The sequence below is a fragment of the Theropithecus gelada genome, chromosome 7a, assembly GCF_003255815.1.
Source record: "Theropithecus gelada isolate Dixy chromosome 7a, Tgel_1.0, whole genome shotgun sequence".
NCBI classification, from domain to species: domain Eukaryota; kingdom Metazoa; phylum Chordata; class Mammalia; order Primates; family Cercopithecidae; genus Theropithecus; species Theropithecus gelada.
Genome location: NC_037674.1, coordinates 47,930,472 through 47,954,549, shown reverse-complemented (window position 1 = coordinate 47,954,549; position 24,078 = coordinate 47,930,472). Strand labels below are relative to the sequence as shown.

Here is a 24,078-nt window from a genome sequence, read left to right as displayed (position 1 = left end):
AGATGTTGCCAACATTTCTGGATCTCCAAGACCTGTATCAAAATCACATGAGGCACCTGTTCAGCTTGCAGATTCTTGCCCATACTTTGCCCCACCCCAAGTGAGAATCTGTGGAATTGAGATCCCCAGGTACACCTGGTGTACAGTGACAGTTTGAGAGTCACCGAAATGGGGAAGGAGAGACTGTTGACGGGTGTGAAAAGTGTTGCTGGGGCCCCTTCTGAGGGGCTTATCTTGCCATTTCTTCATGTCCTCCTGCAGGCGAGGTGTCCAGGCCCAACCCCTCCATGTAGGCTACTGTGAGCAGGAGTTTGAACAGACCTGAGCCCCAGGCACCGCGGAGGGTGCTGGCTGTAGGAGAATGGTAGTGGAGCCAGGCTTCCACTGCATCCCGGCCGGGGGACGGAGCCCCTTGCCTGCGTGCCCCTGTGCTTGGAGAGAAAGGGGCTGGTGCTGGCGCTCACATCCAATAAAGAGTAATGTGGCATTTTTCTATAATAAACATGGATTACCTGTGTTTAAAAAAAAAAAAAAAAAAGTGTGAATGGCCTTAGGGTAAGGGCACAGCCAGGCTGGAGTCAGTATCTGCCCCTGAGGTCTTTTAAGTTGAGGGTGGGAATAAAACCTCTAGCCTTTGTGCTACTCTGCTTAGCCTGTGAGCTATGTCACTCCCCTCCCACTCCTGAACATATTCCAGACACCTGCTCTAATCCTCAGCCTGCTCACTTTATTTCTGCATTATATCTCCAAGGCGTTGGTATATGGAAAAATGTAGGGGCTTGGAGGCGTTCTGGACAGTGGGGAGGGCTCCAGACCCAACCTGGTCATAGAATAGCCTCTCCCCCATGCATACTTATCCACATCCCTCCCCTAGAGCTATTCTCCTTTGGGTTTCTTGCTGCTTCAATTTCATACAACCATTATTTAAATATTATTAAACACATATTGTTCTCTAGGCACTGTGGTCAGTGAGGTTTTTTTTTTATGTTTTTGTTTTTGAGACAGAGTCTCACTCTCTCACCTAGGCTGACAGTGCAGTGGCACAGTCTTGGCTCACTGCAGCCTCTGCCTCCTGGGTTCAAGTGATTCTCATCCATCAGCCTCCTGAGTAACTGGAATTACAGGCACGCACCACCACGTCCATCTAATTTATGTATTTTTAGTAGAGATGGGGGTTTCACTATATTGGTCAGGTTGGTCTTGAACTCATGACCTCAGATGATTGCTTGCCTTGGCCTCCCAAAGTGCTGGGATTAGAGGCGTGAGCCGCCGCACTCGGGCCTGTGGTAAATTGTTGAATTTGAAGGACTCAAGAGGCCCTGGTCAATGTCAAAATAATGCAGATGACTTCCATCGCCCTCCTCCCAACCATTTTCAGCCCAAAGCATATTCACAGGGAATGGATGGTGGCGTGGAGGGTGTGGAGGTGGGCTGTGGCTCTGGAGAGGGTCTTTGCAGGTGTGATTTTCTCTAGAAGGAAATGTCTCGTAGTGAACCCAGACTGCCCCCTGGTGGTTTCAAGTGCAGAAGTGACACTGTAGGCCAGAGGCGGGAGCAGTAATGCATCGCAGCCATTTTAGGTGAGGATTTCCTTGACTGTTATTTGTTAAGTTCTTTGGCTGGGCCCTGGCCTAGCGGTACAATGGACAGGTTTCAGGCATTTTTTTCAGAAAGCTTCCAGTGTAGTGGATACAGAAACTTGGGGAAGGCAGGGCTGAGAAGGATCTGAGTAAAACTCGTCCTTCAACACCATCCTTCAGCCCCTGGGTCATGTTCCTTCGAGGTCCTGGTGGGAGGTAGACCAGCCTAGCCTTGTGCTGTTCCTGTAAGGATAGGATGGGCATTTTCTACCAACAGAATTCTTGGAATTTTCACACAGCCCAGCCTAGCCAAGTCCAGGGCTATAGCCCAGATATACATAAGTTAAGGTCCCAGCACTGGCACCCACCACAGGAGCCCCCTTACCTCTATTAACCAGAAGCTTGTAGGAGGGGTGGTCCCCAGACAAGGACCCTGCAGAGGTGCAACCCTGCTTCCATCCTGGTCATAACTTTCACGTTACTATTGCTTGGGATAATGTTAAATAAAAATAGCAGACACTGAGTTTTAAGTCTCAAGTGGATGAAGGCAGAGATTGTGATACACTTGAGTTAAAGCAGTAAGGTTCTGTCATTTTCTATTCCTGTTGTAAACATTTTCTTTAATGTTATTATTTTTACCACTAAAATAACATGGCCTGGTCACGACCTTCATTGGTAGAGTGCTGTTCCTCACCTCCACCGTTGCTCCTTTGGTCCATTGATCATGAGAGCATTTACCTGAAGGTCATCAGACCTCGGATGCCAACAGGTCAGAGGCAGTGGCCTGCAGTTACCACCCAGACTGTTCCAATGCACAGAATCGCTGTTTGCCCAACTCATCTCCCTTCACCTGGGCTGCAAATTGAGAGTCCCACCCCTGAGCGGAACACAGGCGGCCTTGTGTGCTGTGCACCACCAGGGGGCGAGGAAGTTCCCAGACTGACTTCCTGGCTCCAGTCATCCTAGGAAAAGAGTTCTCCGGTCGCTCCCCACCCCCACCCCTTTTCCAGGAGTCTATTAAGGAGGCAAAGCAGGCCTAACGGGTATCAAAGCAAAGGAGTGAATGGAGACTGGGAGAATTTTCAACCTCCCCTCTCGGTAGGAGCTGAGGCTGCATGCCAGGTACTGTTCCTTCTAGGAATCCGTTAAGTTATGTCACTGGAGTTTTCAGGTGCGTCTCAAAGGATTACCGTAGGGATAGGATAGCAGGATGTGGGAGCACAGGTGCCATCACAGCACTAGTGATGGAGAGTCATTGCCCCTAGACTTCTGGGACTGTGAGGAAAGCTGAAAAATACTGGGAAAGGGTGAAAGAAAGGATGTAGGTGGAATTTATTTAGTATTAATGTAGGTACACATGCCTTATGGCAACTTTCCTAGCACTCTAAAATCTAGATTTGTATAGTTTTTGTCAATATCTTTTGTAAGCTTAATACAGGGCATGACAAGTATGTGTCACGTACTTTTTTTCCACGAAGAAAAAAACATAAGTAGGAATTGGGTGCTTTGTTTATCAAAATTATTCTGTATTTCCTTTATAAATAAATAAACTTTGAAATAAAGGTTGAAAATTAGTATCTTTTCTAGCCCAGCCACCATTGTTTTTAAAAATCCTCTTTGAAGCAGGTGTGTGTGTGTGTGTGTGTGACTATGTTTTTCAACAAAATTTTTAAAAATCGCAATGTCAGGGCCAGGTGCAGTGGCTCATGCCTCTAATTCCAGCACTTTGGGAGGCCGATGTGGGAGGATTGCCTGAGCTCAGGAGTTAAAGACCATCCTGGGCAACATGGTGAGACCTCATTTCTACTAAAATTAAAAAGATTAGCTGAGAATGGTGGTATGTGGTTATAGTCCCAGCTACTCAGGAGGCTGAGAAAGAAGGATCACTTCAGCCTGGAAGATTGAGGCTGCAGTGAGTTATGATCGCACCACTGCACGCCAGCCTTGGCAACAGGGTGAGACAATGTTTCAAAAAAAAGAAAAAATTGTAAATGTCCAGGAACCTTGCTTTTTTTCACAGTAATTACTGTACTCTAACCACACCCATGTTTAGTCTAAACTACCCCAGTAAATACTCCTATTTTTTGCTGATTTCAAACGTTTCAAACAACAGAAAAGTCTGGAAACTAGTAAACAGTGTAACCACCCAGCTTTGTTGCATCTCAATAGTCATATTTGCTTCAGATTCGTTTTTTTAAAACAAAAAAGATGAAACATTAAATTATTAATATCGCCCTTCCCTATGCTATTCCCTTCTCCAAAAACAACTATTTTCCAGAATTTCTTTTTAATCTCATTTCCTCTGGAGAATCTGATACTTAACTGTGATTTTTTTTCATCATTGTTAATAAATTCTTTATGGCTCACTCTTTATAGCAAATTAGAGATGTTTTGGAAGCCACTCAAAAAAGGGAGTGTGTGTGGGAAAGGAGGAAGAGCAGCTGGCAGGCAGACACGGGTAGGAAGGGGTGCCATGCTCACTGGTGAGCTGCAGTGTGTGAGTGAGAGCGTGTGGCTGGGTGTCTGGATGATCTATTATGAAAGAGGATATTTAGCCGGGCGCGGTGGCTCAAGCCTGTAATCCCAGCACTTTGGGAGGCTGAGACGGGTGGATCACAAGGTCAGGAGATCGAGACCATCCTGGCTAACATGGTGAAACCCCGTCTCTACTAAAAATACAAAAAACTAGCCGGGCGAGGTGGCGGGCGCCTGTAGTCCCAGCTACTCGGGAGGCTGAGGCAGGAGAATGGCATAAACCCGGGAGGCAGAGCTTGCAGTGAGCTGAGATCCGGCCACTGCACTCCAGCCTGGGCGACAGAGCGAGACTCCGTCTCAAAAAAAAAAAAAAAAAAAAAAAGAAAGAGGATATTTGAACATAGGAACTCAGAGAACTGCTGGTGTTTATCTAGACTCACATGAGTCAGAAATCTGAATGAAGATAGATGTGGAGATCCAGCTAGGAGAACAAAAGTGCTTCGTCATTTTTATGTGCTTGCTGTGTCAGGCACTTCTTTTTTTTTTTCTTTTTTTTGTTTTTTGTTTTTTGAGACAGAGTCTTGCTCTTGTCACCCAGGCTGGAGTGCAGTGGCACAATCTGGGCTCACTGCAACCTCCACCTCCCTAGTTCAAGCAATTCTCCTGCCTCAGCGTCCCAAGTAGCTGGGACCACAGGCATGTTCCACCACACCTGACTAATTTTTGTATTTTTAGTGGAGATGGGGTTTTACCATATTAGCCAGGCTGATCTCAAACTCCTGACCTCAGGTGATCTGCCCACCTCAGCCTCCCAAAGTGCTGGGATTACAGGCATGAGCCACCACGCCCAACCTGTCAGGCACTATTATAAGCACTTTACTGGATGTTAATATATTTAATCCTCATCCCAACCAATGTAGTGTCAATATTATCCTCATTTGACAGATAAGGAAACAAACGTAGGAAAGTTAAGTGACATCGTATGGTTACACAGCTACGCTGAGTCCCGATTTGCACTGGGGAGTTGCAGGGGATGATTCGTAGCTCATCTACCTAACTCTAGCCCCTACTGCCGTCAACCACTGTCCTGGGCTGCCCCACGTCAGACATCTTCCTCCTCTTGGACACCAAATACAGACATACAGATAAAGCTGGCAACTCAGCTATTTCTGGGCTCAAATCCATTTCTTCTCCTATGTTTAAACTAAATTGAAACCTCTCGGTCCTGCTTTTATTAGTGAAGTCGCGTGAAACAATTGCCGAGTTTGTCTATTTCACCACTTTCCATTCAGGCCTCATGATCCTGCAGTTGGGCTGTAATCCTCATAAGGGCCGCTTCCACTAAGGCCAACAATAACCTACATGTTGCCAAATCAAGGGACATTTCTCAATAATAAGGAAAACAATTACTTGACCTTTTCTCAGATTTTACCCCTCCCTCTTTGAAATTCTTTCTTCGCAGGCTTTTGTGACACCATTCTTTCCTGAGTTTCTCAATGTCTATCACTGACTCCTTCAGTAAACTCCCAGCGCATAACCAAGGTTTTGTCTCCTATTTTTTTTTTTTTTTTTTTTTCTTCTTTGAGACAGAGTCTCACTGTCTGGCTCTATTGCCCAGGCCGGAGTGCAGTGGTACAATTTCGGCTCACTACAACCTCCGCCTCCCAGGCTCAAGCGATTCTCCTGCCTCAGCCTCCCGAGTAACTGGAACTACAGGTGTGCACCACCACACTAGGCTAATTTTTTTTGTGTTTTTGTAGAGACAGGGTTTCGCCACGTTGGCCAGGCTGGTGTCGAACTCCTGAACTCAGGTGATCAGCTCACCTCAGCCTCCCAAAGTGCTGGGATTACAGGCGTGAGCCACTGCACCTGGCCTTTCCTCTTATGCTTTCTTCTTAGTTATCTCATTTACAGTTAGACAGTCTTAGTGTACAGTCTTACACCTGGACAGCCATAGGTAGGTAGGTAGGTAGGTAGATAGATTAGATAGAATAGATAGATAGATAGATAGACAGACAGACAGACATATACATAATATATGTATGTGTATTTACTCTGGGCTCCAAGCTGAGGTAGCCAACGTCTTCATATCATCTGAATGTCCATTACATACTTAAAGCTCATGTCCCAGGCAGAATTCATCTCTTCATAGCTCCCCACTCTATTCCTCCTGTATGACTATTCTGCTGGTCATTAGAGCCGACGTCTGGGAATCATCTTTTAACTCCTTACTTCCTATCATAATTGTCACCACGACATCCCTACTCTGTATAAATAACTCTTAGATTCATGTATTCCTCTCTCTCTACACTGCCACCATCTTTATTTAGGATCCTAATGAATACATCTGCCTCAGTTCTTCCAGTCGTCTTTTTAAACTGCAAGTCAGTTTGTGTGTTTCCTGCTTTGCCCCATTATCCAATTCACTCAGAAGTATACGCCAGTCTTCCTCTTCAAGATGATGCCTTTGACCACTCAATAATCATTTTCTGACACTCCACCTATATTAGTTACAAGGAAATAGCTCCAACTGGATTATGCAAAAAAAGATCTAACATTGTGTCATGTTATACATCTCCACATACACATTCAAAATTCTGACTTATGTCAGCCTAGATAAACATCAACAGAAGTACATAATTATATGACCCTAGGGATAAATCTATTAAAAGACATAAGGACTTTGTGGAGAAAATTACTAAATTTTGGAAAGACACAGAAGATAGAGATGTAGAGATAGAACATGTTCATGAAAGAAGACTCAATATTCATAAGGATTTTAAATTTATCTGCGGGTTCAATGTGGTTCCTATTAAAATGCAATTTTTTTATTTTGGAACTTGAAGCTGATTTTAAAGTAAGTGCAAATCTTTTTTGGAGTAGGGGAAACTTGAAGCTGCTTTTAAAGTAAGTGCAAGAATACCTAAGAATAATGAAAAAGTCAATTTTTAAGAAGAGAAAAATAAGCTGGGTGCAGTGACTCATGCCTGTAATCCCAGCACTTTAGAAGGCCGAGGCGGGTGGATCACTTGAGGCCAGGAGTTCGAGACCAACCTGGCCAACATGGCGAAACCCTTTCTCTACTAAAAATACAAAAATTAGCCAGTCACGGTGGCACATGCCTGTGATCCCAGCTATTCAGGAGGCTGAGGCAGGAGAATTGCTTGAACCCGGGAGGCAGAGGTTGCAGTGAGTCGAGATTGCACCACTGCACTCTGGCTTGGGAGACAGAGCAAGACTCTGTCTCAAAATAATAATAATAATAATGATGAGAGAAAAATGTACAACATGGAATAGAGTTGATATCCAGCCAGTGTACACTTTGAGTGATCTCATTTACACTTGGATGTATCTTCAGCTACCCTTACATGAAGTCACAGACTCATGCCTGTCAGCACTCTGGGAGGCCAGGGCAGTAGGATCACTACAGCCTGAGTTCAGGACTGCAGTGATCTATGATTGCAGCATTGCACTGGAGCCTAGCCAACAGAGTGAGACCCTATCTCTTAAAAATTAAAAAATAAAAATAAGTCATTATAAAAGTGTAATTATCAAAACAGTTGGTGTTGGTGCAGAAATAGACAAAAAGCCCCATAAAACAGAATGCAGAATCCAAAAAGAGGCTTATCCATATACAGAAACCTGAAAATGTGCAGAGGTTATGTAACAAATTGGGAGACTTCAGATTCTTGTAGGAACATGGTAGAAACCTGGTTTTTAATCTTCCAACTTCTGTAAAAACCATAAAGAGCAACAAGGTACATTTAAAAACAAAAAGGCCCAAACTAGTGAAACAAGAAGAAAGAGCCTAAAGACTCCAAACTACCTGAATTTAATGCTAATCACTTGTTCAGGAAAATTCATTTTATTCAAATTTTCTTACATTTATTCAAATATGAGTAAAAATACTACAGATATACATACAAGAAAAAGATAAAAATCATTTCAAAAATTAAGGTTGGCCGGGTGCAGTGGCTCACGCCTGTAAACCCAGCACTTTGGGAGGCCAAGGTGGGTGGATCACCTGAGGTCAGGAGTTTGAGACTAGCCTGGCCAACATAGTGAAACCCCAGCTCTACTAAATATACAAAAATTAGGTGGGCATGGTGATGCATGCCTATAATCCCAGCTACTCAGGAGGCTGAGGCAAGAGAATCACTTGAATTCGGGAGGCGGAGGTTGCAGTGAGCCGAGATGCACCACTGCACTCCAGCCTGGGCAACAGAGTGAGACTCTGTCTCAGAAAATAAAATAAAAAGTATAGGCCGGACACGGTGGCTCACGCCTGTAATCCCAGCACTTTGGGAGGCCAAGGCAGGTGGATCACGAGGTCAGGAGATCGAGACCATCCTGGCTAACAAGGTGAAAACCTGTCTCCACTAAAAATACAAAAATTAGCCGGGCATGGTGGCGGGCGCCAGTAGTTCCAGCTACTCGGGAAGCTGAAGCAGGAGAATGGCGTGAACCCAGGAGGTGAAGCTTGCAGTGAGCTGAGATTGCACCACTGCACTCCAGCCTGGGCAACAGAGCTAGACTCTGTCTCAAAAAAAAAAGAAAAAAAAATATACACACACACACATACATATATATATGAAGGCTACTTTCTCATAGTGGTAGACTAGATAATTTGGAACAATCTTACCACTGGAGACAATTAGAAAAGCTTGAAGGCATTGGAATGGTAAAATATTATGAAACATTACTTGGATGAGATGTAAGAAAGACTAAAACCCTGAACAGTAAACCTAGCATTTGGGGGCATGTCTCTTCTGGGTCCAACTGCCAATTCCAAATAAGGCTGATAAAATGCTCTGAAGCACTTTTGACAACCTCACAGGGTTGGGGATTAAAAGTTGTAGTCCATTCCTTGTAATTCCAGGATGTAGGAAAAAATAATTAAATAAAATGAAAAAGTTTTAATCCAGGGCCCACAAAAAGGACCCTGGAAAACTCTCCACTTTTTGGATTGAGACCTCAAAAGACCAAACTCTACAAGATAAACTGAAAACAGACCATTCATTTCAGAAACTGCTTAGATTTGAATCATCTCAATCACTAAAATTAGTTTATCTCAGATTGCTAGAGCCCCTAGATGCCTTCCAGAAACAAATGTATATCCGTTCTGTAGAAGGCAAATGTACCCCTAGACCTCCAATTATTTCTAAAAATATTTTTCAAACACAATGCCTATCATATAATCAGAAATAACCAGGCACATGAAGAGAATATTAAGGGAGTAATAACAATCAAGAATTTTACAAAATTAATGACAGGCAACAAACCACAGATCCAAGAGTCTCAGATAGCACCAAGCAGGATAAATGCCAAGTAATAATCTACATCTATACATTATTATATTCAAACTGCAGAAAATCAAAGACAAAATATTGAGAGGAGTCAGAGAAAAATAACCCCTGCCTCTAGGGGAACAAGGATAAGGATTACATTGGCCTTCTCTTCAGAAAACATGCAAGCAAGAAGAGAGTGAAGTGAAATATGTAAGAAAGAAAAAAAGGGGGGATAAACCCAGCAGCCTAGAATTCTGTATCTGGCAAAATTATCCATCAGAAGTGAAGAAGAAATAGATTTTCTCAAAGAAGACTTGAGAAAATTTATCACCAGTAAATCTGCCTTGCAAAAAAATTAAAGAAGTTATTTAAAGAGAGAGAAAATGATCTAGGGGCTATATGAAAAAACTTGGGGCTATAGGAAGAAAGGAGGAGCATTAGAGAAGGAGTAAATGAAGATAAAACATTTTATTTTTCTTAATCTGAAGTGATCTAACAAATAGCAGTTTGTTTGAAATAATAATACCAGCAATGTATTCAGTGATTACCTTACGAATAAGTGAAATACATGATAGCAATGTTATAAAGAATGAGGCTGGGCACGGTGGCTTATGCCTATAATCCCAGCACTTTGGGAGGCTGAGGTGGGCGGATCACAAGGTCAGGAATTTGAAACCAGCCTGGCCAACATGGTGAAACCCTATCTCTACTAAAAATACAAAAATTAGCTGGGCATGGGGGCATGCACCTGTAATCCCAGCTACTCGGGAGGCTGAGGCAGGAGAATCACTTGAACCCAGAAGGCAGAGGTTGCAGTGAGCTGAGATCACACCATTGCACTCCAGCCTGGGTGACCTTGTCAAAAAAAAAAAGAAAAAAAAAAAAAAAAAAAAAAGAATGGGAGAGAGGAATTCGTAATCTCAATGCTTTGGAAGAACAAGATGGGGAGGATTGCTTGAGGCCAAGAGTTCAAGACCAGCCTGGACAACATAGCAAGACCCATATTCTCTATAGAAAATAAAAATTAGCCCAGCTACTCAGGAGCCTGAGGCAGGAGGATTGTTTGAGCCTGGGATGTAAGGCTGCAGTGAGCTATGATTGCACCAGTGCACTTTAGCCTGGGTGACAGAGAAAGACCCTGTCTCAAAAGAAAGAAAGAGAGAGAGGGATGAGAGAGAGAGAGAGAAGAAAAGTAAGAAAGAAGAATGAAAGAGAGAAAGAAGAATGAAAGAGAGAAAGAAAAAAGAAAAGAGGACTTGGATTACTTATAAATGTATATTGTGAAATTTAGGGCAGCAACTAAAAATTTTTTTTAAGGAGAAGGATTGAGTGCAGTGGCTCACACCTGTAATCCCAGCACTTTGGGAAGCCAAGACAGGAGAATCACTTGAATCCAGGAGTTTGAGAGCAACCAGGGGAACATAGTGAGACCCCCGTCTCTACAAAAAAAAGAAATTTAAAAATTAGCCAGGCATGGTGGTGCAGACTTGTAGTCCCAACTACTTAAGAGACAAAGTGGGGAGAATCAATTGAGCCTGGGAGGTTGAGGCTATGGTGAGCCATGATTATGCCAGTGTACTCCAGCCTGAGGGACAGAGTGAGACCCTGTGCCCCCAAAAAAGTATAACTGCTATATTAAGAGAAAAGAGAAAATGGAATTATATTAAATGATCAGTTAAAACCAAAGAAGACAAAAAAAGAAAGAGAAATGAAAGAAATAGCAAGGGCAACTTTATCAATGGTCTAAACACATGAACTTTTTAAAAGGGCCAGGCACAGTGGCTTGTGCCTGTAATTCCAGCACTTTGGGAGGCCGAGGTGGGCAGACTGCTTGAGCCCAGGAGTTCAAGACCAGCCTGGGCAACATGGCAAAACCCCATCTCTATAAAAAGTACAAAAAGCCAGTGTGGTGGCACGTGCTTGTAGTCCCAGCTACTCCAGAGGCTGAGGCAGAGGCTGAGGCAGAGGCAGGAAGATCACCAGACCCCAGGAGGTCAAGGCTGCAGTGAGTTGTGATTGCGCCACTGAGCTGCAGCCTGGGCGACAGAGAGACCCTGACTCTAATTAATAACAATAATAATAATAATAATAGTAATTTAAAAGCAAGACCCAACTTCTGTTGTCTATAAGAAATCAACTTTAAATATGGACACAGATGGGTTAAAAGTAAAGGAATGGAGAAAGACGCATCATGCTAACACTAATCAAAAGAAGGCTGCAGGCTGAGCATGGTAGCCCATCTCTTTGGGAGGTCAAGGCAGGAGGATCACTTAAGGCCAGGAGTTTGAGACTAGCCTGGGCAATATAGTGAGACCCCCATCTCTATGAAAGAAAACAGAAAGCTGTATTAGTTTCAGATGGAGTCAGCTTCAGAGCAAGGAAAATTATCAAGGATAAAGAGGGCCAGGTGCGATGGTTCATGCCTGTAACCCCTGCACTTTAGGAGGCCGAGGCAGGAGGATCACTTGAGACCAGCCTGGGCAACATGGTAAAATGCCATCTCTACAAAAAATACAAAAGTTAGCCAGGCGTGGTGGTATGTGCCTATAGTCCCAGCTACTCAGAAGGGTGAGGCGAGAGGATCACTTGAACCTGAGAGTTAAAGGCTGCAGTGAGCCATGATTGCAACAACAGTGCACTTCAGCCTTGGTGACAGAGCAAGACCCTGTCTCAAAAAAAAAAAAAAAAAAAAAAAAAAAAAAAAAAAAAAATAGAGAGGGCTATTACACAATGATAAAGAGATCAGTTCTTCAAGAAGACATAATCCTTTATGTGTATGCCCTAGTATCAAAATACATAGGAGAGAAAAAAAACTGATAGAACTGCAAAAAGAAATACACAAATCTGCTCTTACAGTTAGAGTCTTTGACAGCCCTGTATTAGGAGTTAACAGATCCAGGAGAAAGACTGGTAGTGACATAGTTGAAGTGAACAGCAACATGAGTCAACTGGGTTTAAACATTCATTTCAGGTTCACATGGAATATTCACCAAGATAGACCACATTTTTGGGCATAAAACACTCCTTAACATATTTAAAGAGCTTGAAATCATACAGTGTATGCCCCCAAATCACAAAAAATAATTAAGCAGAATTCAATAACAGAAATATAGCTTGAAAATACCCAAATACTTGAAGATTAACCAATACACTTTTTTTTTTTTTTTGTATTTTTTTAGTAGAGACAGGGTTTCACCATATTGGCCAGGCTGGTCTTGAACTCCTGACCTTGTGATCCGCCCGCCTTAGCCTCCCAAAGTGCTGGGATTACAGGCGTGAGGAGCCACTACGCCCGGGCATTTTTCTTCTTCTTCTTTTTATTTTTTTTATTTATTTTTTTTTTGGAGATGGAGTCTCACGCTGTCGCACAGGCTGGAGTGCAGTGGTGCGATCTCGGCTCACTGCAACCTCCACCTCCCACGTTCAAGCGATTCTCCTGCCTCAGCTTCCGGAGTAGCTTATTAACCAATACACTTCTGAATAAGACATAGGCCAAAGAAAAGACTCAAAACTAGCCTGGGCAACATAGTGATACCCCATTTCTAAAAAATAAATAAATAATAATAATAAATTAGCTGGGTGTGGCACATACCTGTGGTCCCAGCTACTCGGGAAGCTGAGGTGGGAGGATCACTTGAGCCCAGGCAGTCAAGGCTGCAGTGAGCTACTGTGATGGTTAATATCGAGTGTCAACTTGATTGGATTGAAGGATGCAAAGTATTGTTCCTCTGTATGTCTGTGAGGATGTTGCCAAAGGAGATTAACAAGTCAGACCCATCCTCATTCCAGTGGTCACAATCTAATCAGCTGCCAGCACAGCTGGAATAAAGCAGGCAGAAGAAAGTGGAAGGACAGACTGGCTGAGTCTTCTGGTCTTCATCTTTCTTCTGTGCTGGATGCTTCCTGTCTTCAAACATCGGACTCCAAGTTCTTCAGCTTTTGGACTCTTGGACTTAAGTGGTTTGCGAGGGACTCTATGGCCATCGGCCACAGACTGAAGGCTGCACTGTCAGCTTCCCTCTTTTGAGGTTTTGGGACTCAGACTGGCTCCTTGCTCCTCAGGTTGCAGACGACCTATTTTAGGACTTCATCTTGCGATCGTGTGAGTCAATACTCCTTAATATACTCCCTTTCATATATACATCTGTCCTATTAGTCCTGGCCCTCTAGAGAACTCTAACTAATACAGCGATGATCATGCCACTGCACTCTAGCCTGGGTGACAGAGTGAGACCCCACCTCAAAAAAGAAAAAAGAAAAGAAAAAGACTCGAGAAATTTTGAAAATATTTTAAACTAAATGAAAACGATACAACTTATTAAAATTTGTGGGATGTAGTAAAAGCAATGCTCCAAGAGAAACCTGTAGCATTGAATGTATATATTCCAAAGGGAGAAATACTCTTTATTTTCTGTTTTCAATTTCATTGATTTCTGTTCTAATTTTTAAAGTTCTGGAGATATTGGAGTGGTCTGAACTTTATAAGATCTTGGGGCTAACAAATCAACACTTCCTACCAAGACAAAGCCCAAATAGAGGAGAAACTGCTGGCAGTAGAATCCAAATAGAACTTGGCAGAGACAATAAGGGAAGAAAAAAAAGAGGAGGTCCAGATAGAAGTAGGTGGAGTAGTAGAGGATGCCTGTCTCAGGAGTCAAAGATTATATTTGTATCACCCATTTTAAGAAAGGTAAAGAAAACTCTAAAGCTTTGAAGCTAGAAAAGCTATTCTTGGCTGGGCGTGGTGGCTCATGCCTGAAATCCCAGCACATTGGGAGGCCAAAGCGGGCAGATCACTTAAGGTCAGGAGTTCGAGACCAGCCTGGTCAACATGGTCAAAAAAGAAAAATTAGCTGAGTGTGGTGGCGGGCGCCTGTAATCCCAGCTACTCAACAGGCTGAGGCAGGAGAACCACTTGAACCTAAGAGATGGAGGTTACAGTGAGCCGAGATCGCGCCACTGCACTCCAGCCTGGGTGACAGAGTGAGACTCCATCACAAAAAAAAAAAAAAAGAAAAGAAAAAGACTATTCTTCCTATTGCTCTTTCTAAACAGAACAACTCATTGCACTTAAAAATGACCAATTAGGTCAGGCGCGGTGGCTCACCCTACAGGCTCACCCCAGCACTTCGGGAGGCCAAGGCAGGTGGATCACCTGAGGTCAGGAGTTCAAGGCCAGCTTTTCCAACATGGCAAAATCCCATCTCCACTAAGAATACAAAATTAGCCAGGTGTATAGTAGCGTGCGCCTGTAATCCCAGCTACTTGGGGAGCTGAGGCAGGAGAATCGCTTGAACCTGGGAGGCGGAGGTTGCAGTGAGCCGAGGTCATGCCACTACACTCCAGAGCGAAACTCTATCTCAAAAAAAAAAAAAAAAAGCAATTAAAACTACTCAATTGAAGTCCATACATAAAAAAGGAAGATAGGGAATAATACCATAATGTCCCTATTGACAATGAAAACATGACAGAAATATTTACCCTTAAAACAAAAGAAAACCATTAAGAAAAGAAAAGGGACTATGAAAAATAAATATAAGAATTAGAAAAATTTGGCCGGGCATGGTGGCTCAAGCCTGTAATCCCAGCACTTTCGGAGGCCGAGACGGGCAGATCACGAGGTCAGGAGATCGAGACCATCTTGGCTGACACGGTGAAACCCCGTCTCTACTAAAAAATACAAAAAACTAGCCGGGCGAGGTGGCGGGCACCTGTAGTCCCAGCTACTCGGGAGGCTGAGGCAGGAGAATGGCGTGAACCCGGGAGGCGGAGCTTGCAGTGAGCTGAGATCCGGCCACTGCACTCCAGCCTGGGCGACAGAGCGAGAATCCGTCTCAAAAAAATAAATAAATAAAATTAAAAAAGAATTAGAAAAATTCAAAAATGTGATGATTGGAAAAAATAAGATGTTTAAAAGTGAGGTTATAGAACTCAGGAGGGAATTAGAATAAATGAAAAGTTATTTCAGAAATAAAGTCTATTCTAGAAGTTTCACAACTCTAGAAAAAATCCAAAAATGACAATGGATAATACCTTCAGACAAACAGAAGATTAAATGGGGGTGATCTGCCCTCTTTGGCCTCCCAAAGTGTTGGGATTACAAGTGTGAGCCACCGCACCCGGCCATGGAGGATTTAAAAAAAAAAAAAATTAAAGAAGAAAGAGATAAAAAAGGATTTGGGAGAAAGTGATTAAAAAAAAACAACAACAAAACAAAACAAGATAGGCAGAAGATCTAACATATGTATGATAGGATTTCCTGAAGAGGAAAGGGAAAGCAACAGAACAGAACATATACTAAAACTATACTTTCATACTTTTTTTTTTTTTTGAGAGGGAGTCTTGCAGTCTTGTTCTGCCTCCAGGCTGGAGGGCAGTGGCGTAATCTTGGCTCACTACAACCTCTGCCTCCTGAATTCAAGCGATTCTCCTACCTCAGCCTCCCAAGTAGCTGGGATTACAGGCGCCCACCACCACGCCCGGCTAATTTTTGTATTTTTAGTGGAGACGGCGTTTCACCATATTGGCCAAGCTGGTCTTGAACTCCTGACCTCAAGTGATCCACCCTCCATGGCCTCCCAAAGAGCTGGGATTACAGGCAAAAGCCACCGTGCCCGGCCTAACAGTTTTGTTTTGTTTTTTTCCTGAAATAAAAAGGCTTCAAACTACGGGTTGAATAGAAACACATGTACCTGGGGAGAACAAACCCAGAATGGCCAACACCTGAAGAGATGACAACATGTTCAGTGCCAGTGCTGGGGCCATGTTATGCAAATGAACCAAAGATGACCTCTGTATATTGGCCCTATGTTGTTTACTTCTTCAGAGCAGGCTGAGACCCATTAGCTCAAAAGCCCATTGGCACCAAACTCAAATTTTTACATATCCAGCTATTTTAAATTTAGCCCAACTAGAATGGCCTTCAGCATTGTTGTGATTTAGGCTGAGATAGCTAGACCTTTATAATCCTGTATTAATCAGTCATTGAATTTGGACTGCCCTGGGAAGGGGCATGACCTTGAGGCAAACTCTGAAGGGGACAGCACTCCCCTAAACTATAACAACACATTGTTCACTGAAGGGTTGGGGGAAGGGAGGTCCTGACCATCACATCACAATGGCAGCACATCACACCACATGGGAGAGAGAAAATAACTGAGGAAACAATGTCTGACAATCCTCTAGAATTGAGGGAAAACATAAATGTGCAGATTTAGAAAGCACAAGACATTTTAAGCAATTAAACACATCCTTGTAAAAGTGAAGATTGCCAAAAGAAATCAAAAGATCTTAAGAGCAGTCAGGGAAACACTAAGTACCTGCAAATTGACTGCCAGTTGATGTCTCATAAGCAAAAATGGAAACCAAAGTATGGTGAAATAATATCTTCAAAGTAAAAGTAAGAGAAAATAATTGTAATTATATATTTACTAAGTTATTATTCAAGAAGTGACCCGAAATAAAGAATTTCCAGATAAGCAAAGCAGAGCTTATCACCAACAGTCTCTTGACTAAAGGAAGTTCTAGAGCAGTAATTCTTAACCTTGCTTCCACACACACTGGATTCAACAAGGGAGCTTTAAAACATGCTGATGCCTGAGTCCTACCCCAGCAATTCTGATTCAACTAGTCTAGGCTATGGATGTAACAAGGCCCCTTCTCCCACCTGCCATCAAGGTGTCATCAGAGAATGTCAAACGAGGAACTAGGACTTGTATACCCACCCAGCATTAACAGATACGAGCCTTATGGGTTCAGTGGAGACCACATGGGACTCTTCTCCCTTCTTGATAGAGTAACATCATAGGAGTCTCTAATTGGAAGCTTTCACTCCCGCCCAGCAGTAATGAGGCCACCTTCCCTTTCATTCGAGGTGGTTTCAGCAGAGACCTAGTAGGAAACCTTAACTTCCACCCTTATCTCACAATAACAAGGTAGTGTCCTTGTTTCCTCACTAGTTGGGGGTCAAAGAAGGCCTGCTAAACATGTTTAAATTAGATATAACATTTAAATAAGATCTAGAGTCTCATAATAAAATACCCAAAATGTTCAGGAATCAATTGAAAATCTCTCATTATACTAAGAATCGAGAAACTCTCAACTTTAATGAGAAAAGTCAATCAATAGGCACCAACACTGAGATGACACACATATTAGAATTATCTGTCAAGAATTTTTAAGCAGCCATCATGAAATGCATCATAAGCAATTGCAAACACACTTGAAACAAATGGAAAAATAGAAAGTCTTAGAAAAAAATAGAAAATGTAAATGAAGACCACATGGAAATTTGTTTTTTTCAGAGTCTCGCTCTGTTGCCCAGATGGGAGTGCAGTGGTATGATCTTGGCTCATTGCAACCTCCACCTCCTGGTTCAAGCTATTCTCCTGCCTCAGTCCCCCAAGTAGCTGGGACTACAGGCACATGCTGCCACACCCAGCTAATTTTTATATTTTTAATAGAGACAGGGTTTCATCATGTTGACCAGGCTGGTCTCGAACTCCTGACCTCAGGTGATCTGCCTGCCTCAGCCTCCCAAAGTGCTGGGATTACAGGTGTGAGCCACCAAACCTGGTCCACAAGGAAATTTTAGAATTAAAAAATACAACCAAAATGAAAAACTCAATGGATTCAATGCCAGAATAGAGAATGATAGAGGAAAGCATCAGTGAACTTGAAGATAGAACAATAGAACTTACCCAATCTGAACAACAGAGAGAAAATAGACTTAAAAGAAAATAGATAGAATCTCAGGGACCTATGGGATTATAACAAAAGATCTAACACTCCTGTCATGGAGAGAGAGGAGAGGGGAGATGGGCTTAAAAAGTACTTGAAGAAATAGTGGCTGAAAACTGTTCTAATTTAGTGAAAGATGTAAAGCTACAGATTAAAGAAACAAAGTGAGCCCCAAACAGGATAAAGCCAAAGAAATCCATATCAGGACACATGATAATCAAACTTCTGAAAGTTAAAGACAAACATAGAATTGAGAAAGAGATGACAATATCTTATGTATAAGAGAAAAACAGGATCTCTCATCAGATACTACAAAGGCCAGAAAGAAGTGGCACATTTTTCAAGCGATGAAAGAAAAGAACTGTCAAACCAAAATTCAATATCCAGCAAAAGTATCCTTCAGAAATGGAGGGGAGATCGAGACATTCTCAGATGAAGGAACACTTAGAGAATCTGTCACCAACATAACTACTCTAAAAGAATGGCTAAAGGAAGTTCTTAAAATGTAAAGGAAATGATAAAAGAAGGAATCTTGAACTATCAGAAAGGAAGAAAAAACAACTGAAAGAAGGAAAATATGGGTAAATGCCATAGACTTTAATGCTTCTGGAGTTTTTTATAAATGGTGATTGGATAACATTGTCTAAAGTGGTTCTGAAATATATAGAGGAAGTACTTAAGATAATTATAAATGGGGGAGGATAAAGGGACTTAACAGCAGGTAAGATTTCTACACTTCACTCAAACTGGCAAAATGTCAATACCAGTAGACTGTGATAAGCTATGTATGTATAGAATAAGAAACACTTTATCCACAAGAGCACAGGAAAAACAAAACAGAAATGAACCAGGTGTAGTGGCTCAACCCTGTAATCATAGCTGCTTGGGAGGCTAAGTTGGAAAGATTGAGGCCAGGAGTTTGAGACCATTATGGGCAACATAGCAAGACCCCATCTCTAAAAACAAGAAGAAAGATAAAGCAAAGAGAAATGAAGAACAGAGGCAACAAAAAGAAAACAAAAAATTAAGTGACAGTCTTAGGCCCTAACATACCAATAATTACATTAAATGTAAATGTTAATTAAATGTAAATGTAAATTACAGACTCATACCTGTAATGCCAATAATTACATTAAATGTAAATGGTCTAAATATGTCAACTAAGACAAAGATTGGTAGCATGGACTTTAAAAAAATGACCCAATTATATGCTGTCTAAAATCAACTTACTTAAATACGACTATATAGGTAGCTTGAAAGTAAAAGGATAGAAAAAGGTTTATTTTGCAAAGATTAATCAAAAGAAAACATAAATGGCTATATTAATATCAAAGTAACTCTCCATGCAAAAAGTTTACCAAGAACAGAGTGACATTACATAATAATAAAAGTATCAATTCACCAAGGCATCACAGTTTTTAATGTTTATGCCCCAAATGACAGAGCTACAGAATATGTGAGGCAAAAACTAATGGAACTGAAAGGAGAAATAGACAAATCCACAATTACAATTGAAGCCTTCAACACCTTTCTCTCAACAATTGATAAAACTATTAGACAAAATCAGCAAGCATATAGGGCCGGGCACAGTGGCTCTCACTTGTAATCCCAGCACTTTGGGAGGCTGAGGTAGGCAGATCACTTGAAGTCAGGAGGTCAAGACCAGCCTGGTCAACATGGTGAAACTGCATCTCTACTAAAAATACAAGGCTGGGCCGGGCGCGGTGGCTCAAGCCTGTAATCCCAGCACTTTGGGAGGCTGAGATGGGTGGATCACGAGGTCAGGAGATCAAGACCATCCTGGCTAACACGGTGAGGCAGGAGAATGGCATAAACCTGGGAGGCGGAGCTTGCAGTGAGCTGAGACTGGGCCATTGCACTCCAGCCTGGGCGACACAGCAAGACTCCGTCTCAAAAAAAAAAAAAAAAAAAATTACATAGGACTGAATGAAAATGAAATGTTCCAGTAACCCATTTCATGGTCAACTTATTACAAGGAGTAACTTTCTATTAAAGGAGAAAAATGATTTATTTTATTTTATTTATTCATTTAGTAAAAATGGGGTTTTGCCATGTTGGCCAGGCTGGTCTCAAACTCCTGATCTCAAGCAATCCACCCACCTCGGCCTCCCGAAGTGCTGGGATTACAGGTGTGAGCCACCACATCCTGCCAGAAAAATAATTTTTGAAAATCATAATTTGCTGCTGCATTTTTTTTTTTTTTTTTTTTTTTGAGATGGAGTCTCACTCTATCACCCAGGCTGGAGTGCAGTGACACGATCCCGGCTCATTGCAACCTCCACCTCCTGGGTTCAAGCGATTCTCCTGCCTCAGCCTCCAGAGTAGCAGGATCCGGCCACCAATCCTGGCTAATTTTTGTATTTTTAGTAGAGATGGGATATTGTCATGTTGGCCAGACTGGTCTCAAACTCCTGACCTCAAGTGATCTGCCCGCCTTGGCCTCCCAAAGTGCTGGGATTACAGGTGTCAGTCACCACGCTCAGCCAGAAAAATAAATGATTTAAAAATCATGATTTGCTTCTGAATTGAGTATTGTTTTAAGAACTTTTTGATGATTCCAGTTGCTACTGCTGGTCTCGCGCAGTTTCTTAGAATAGTCGATGGACACAAGGTACGTTAAAATCTCTATTAAGCCAGGTGCAGTGGCACACTCTTGTAATCCCAGCACTCTGGGGCACCAAGGTGAGTGGATCACTTGAGCTCAGGAGTTCTAGACAAGCCTGGGCAGAATGGTGAAACCCCAGTCTCTAGCACACACACAAAAAAAGTTAGCCAGGCATGGTAGCGTGCACCTGTCATCCCAGCTATTCGGGAGGCTTAGGTGGGAGGATCACTTGAACTCAGGAGGTTGAGGTTGCAGTGATCTTAGATCGCACTACTGCACTCCAGCCTGGGTGACAGAATGAGAACCTATTAAAAAAAAAAAAAAAAAGGAAATCTCTATTAAAAAATTAGCAATTTTACTGAAAGAGGCATGAAAAATACATTATGGAATAAATATATAATTTATGAAGTATGCATCTTTGTCCAAACATTGTTTTACTACTTTGTGCAAACATCACTGATCCATGAAGAGAATACCTAGACATGTGCAAGAGTAATAAAATTCCGTCAGCTCTGATATTTTGCCAACTTTCAGTCATATAAAAAGCGTAGCTGTATGTGTGTCTTTCATTTTCGTAATTCTGAACCTGTATTTGTGAAAATAAGAGGGGAACATATTTAACAAATTGTAATTTGATTTGTATCTTTTAAATATTTAGACACACAGTATGTCGATTTCCATTTCTTCTTTTGCGCTGGGCCCAACAAATGTTGGGGTGGGCCTGGCCCTAACCTGCTCGACCCTCAGAACCTCAGCTTCCTTTTCCGGAAAAAGAGAACACTCCTGAACTCACCGAACTGGGATGAACCCGGCACCTGGTGCATAACGGGTTTTGAGTAAATACGGCTAAGTTCCCTCACTCTCCTAAGGAGGAATCCGTGTTCAAGGAGTGTTTAAGGGGTTTTTATTTTATTCTTTCTTTCTTTTTAAGGCTGCAAGGGAGACGAACGTGTTTGAGGCTCAGGGGTAAGAAAGTGGTTAAAGACACCAAAGACAGAGATGTGTGATGGGGCGGGGTGGGATTGGCTCCGAGGGACTGGCTTGATAGTGGGAATGGAGAAGAGGAATCCCCATCCACCCCCGCAGGAAACGCTCCAGCCTTTGGAGGTGTGTGTGCTTGCGTGTGCCTGTGTATGCCAGTGTGTGCAGTGGGGATTAGCTCCAACTCTGGCAGACACCATCACGCATGACGAAGCTGCTTCCCCTCACGCGGTCCAAGGCGCACACGCGCGATCCACGGCCACGCCCGCACACACTCGACACACACAGGGCATTCGAGGGTCCGGTTGCCATGGCAAGCAGGAGCGCGTGAGCCCAGCCGCCCCTCTCGCCCCCGGCGAGCCCAGTCAACTCCCACTCTGATTGGCCGTGCTTCCTTATTATGCAAATCATTTGCGTAGACTCGGCGGCCAGCTGTCTGACGTCACCAAGCACGGGGGCTGGGGCTCGGGGCTCGGCTCCGGGAGAGCTCGGGCGGGAGCCCAGAGAGAGCCGCACGGGGACCTCAAGCCAGACCCCAGCGTCCCGCCGCCACCTCGGCCCGGGCCCGCCCCGCCCCGGCCCCGCCCCTTTCCAGCCCGCCCCACCCCCTCTACGCCCCTCCACCCGGACCCCGCCCCCTGGGCAGCCCCCCCGCCCTCTCCGCCCGGGCCCCGCCCCCTCCCCCTGGCCCTCGCCACCGGTCCAGGGAGGGGACGGCGGGACAGGCGGGACCGGTGGGACCAGCGGGAGGGCGGACAGGGCGGGGACATGGCCGCGGCGCCGGGAGGGTCAGCGCAGCCCGCTGGCCCCGGCCCGCGCCTGGGTTTCAGCACCGCGGACAGCGGCGTCGGCATGAGCGGGCTACATCCTGGCCCCGCCGTGCCCATGAAGGACCACGACGCCATCAAGCTCTTCGTGGGGCAGATCCCGCGGGGCTTGGACGAGCAGGACCTCAAGCCGCTGTTCGAGGAGTTCGGCCGCATCTACGAGCTGACGGTGCTGAAGGACCGGCTCACCGGCCTCCACAAAGGTGCGCGGGGTCAGCCCAGCCCAGCCCAACCCCAGTCCGATTAGAGTGTGGCCCGACCCCAGCCCTGCCCCAGCCCTAGCCCTGCCGAGAGCCAGTCCAACACCAGTCCAACATCAGCCCCACCTCAGCCCAGCCCCCTTCCCAGATCACAGAATTTTCTCTCTGACATCCTCCCTCTGATTATCACTGTGGTCCCCTAACATGTTCTCCACTCTAACCTCCAAATTCCTGGCCTCCACCTCTCACATCCCAGCAGTCCCTGCCTTTCAGTTGGACCTCTCCTCTACCTCTCCCATCAGACCTAAAATTCCGGAATTTGAAAAGTTACTCCACCTTCTAGATCTCGAATACCCTCAATTTCCCAAACCCTGAACCCAAACATTCCTGAATCCTCCAACTGGTGGTGCCTCACTCAGGCCTAACCACTCACATGCATATCTTGGACTTGCACCCCTCCTTCTGGCCTCCTAGTCCAGCCATCCCCCTCAAGAGCCTTCTTTTGACTCTCAGACTGCCAACCTAAAGCACTGGAGACCCAAAGCCTCCCCTTCTTCAGAACCCAGACCTGTCTAACACAAAATCCAATTCAGTTCCCAGGAGGCTCTCAGTTCCAAATAACCCTTCATGTTCAACAACAGCCCCAATCTTTCCTGCCCTTCACCAGAATCCCAATGCTCTCCACCTCTTCTGATTCCAGGTCAGAACCCTGACCTCAGCTGGGAACTCCTGCCACCCTGTGTCCCTTTCCTCTTGGATCTCCCTCAGCTGAATCCACACTTCTTTCCTTCTCTAATCCCCCCACTCCTGTGCCTCTTCTTTGCTCCTCCCCAATCCTCTTTATGGCCTCCTTCTTTCCCTCCCTCACAGGCTGGTCACAATCCAGACCCATTCTCAGGGTGAGTCAGGCTGAAGAGACAGAAGGAGATCTTCTCCCCGCCCTTTCTAGAGAGACACAGGCACCACGGTTCGGCCACACCCCTTTCTTCCTGTAGAGAGAGGGAGGAGGCTTGTTTACATGCAGAAAAGTCTGTCCAGGCAGGGCTGGAGTAAGAGAGCCAGAGACACATGTCATACATGGGCAGGAGAAGGGGAGATGATTTGAGAAGAAACTCTCTTATATCCTCCCCCCGCACCACCACCATGCTGTGGTTTCACATTTTTGCTGGGAAAGAGTCACCAACTATCCTCCACGATCTTCCTAAGAGAGGAGTGGTGGGCCTTGGGTAACAGCTAAAGGTACATTCCTAAGGACTGAGAGCTGGAATCAGACTGCCACCTCTTCAACTGGGAGGCCTTGTGGGGTTCCTCAGCACACTAATGTAGGCACTTCGAGAAAATGCCAATAGAAGGGCTAGGACC

General features: G+C 44.1%; 2 protein-coding genes across 4 annotated transcripts in view; both read left to right on the top strand.

Moving 5' to 3' along the window:
- HEXA (hexosaminidase subunit alpha) overlaps window positions 1-955 on the top strand; it is a 35,421-nt gene extending 34,466 nt beyond the window's left edge. The window contains exon 14 of one of the 2 annotated variants that reach the window (XM_025389666.1): window positions 262-955. In XM_025389666.1, coding sequence (XP_025245451.1) covers window positions 262-325 — 64 coding nt within the window. In that variant the 3' untranslated portion in view covers window positions 326-955. The remainder of the gene's footprint in view (window positions 1-261) is intronic. The other variant, XM_025389667.1, reaches the window with a different exon arrangement.
- Window positions 956-22,152: 21,197 nt separating this feature from the next.
- CELF6 (CUGBP Elav-like family member 6) overlaps window positions 22,153-24,078 on the top strand; it is a 37,235-nt gene continuing 35,309 nt past the window's right edge. Inside the window, exon 1 of one of the 2 annotated variants that reach the window (XM_025389968.1) lies at window positions 22,153-22,719. In XM_025389968.1, the coding sequence (XP_025245753.1) occupies window positions 22,458-22,719 (262 nt within the window). In that variant the 5' untranslated portion in view covers window positions 22,153-22,457. The remainder of the gene's footprint in view (window positions 22,720-24,078) is intronic. The other variant, XM_025389969.1, reaches the window with a different exon arrangement.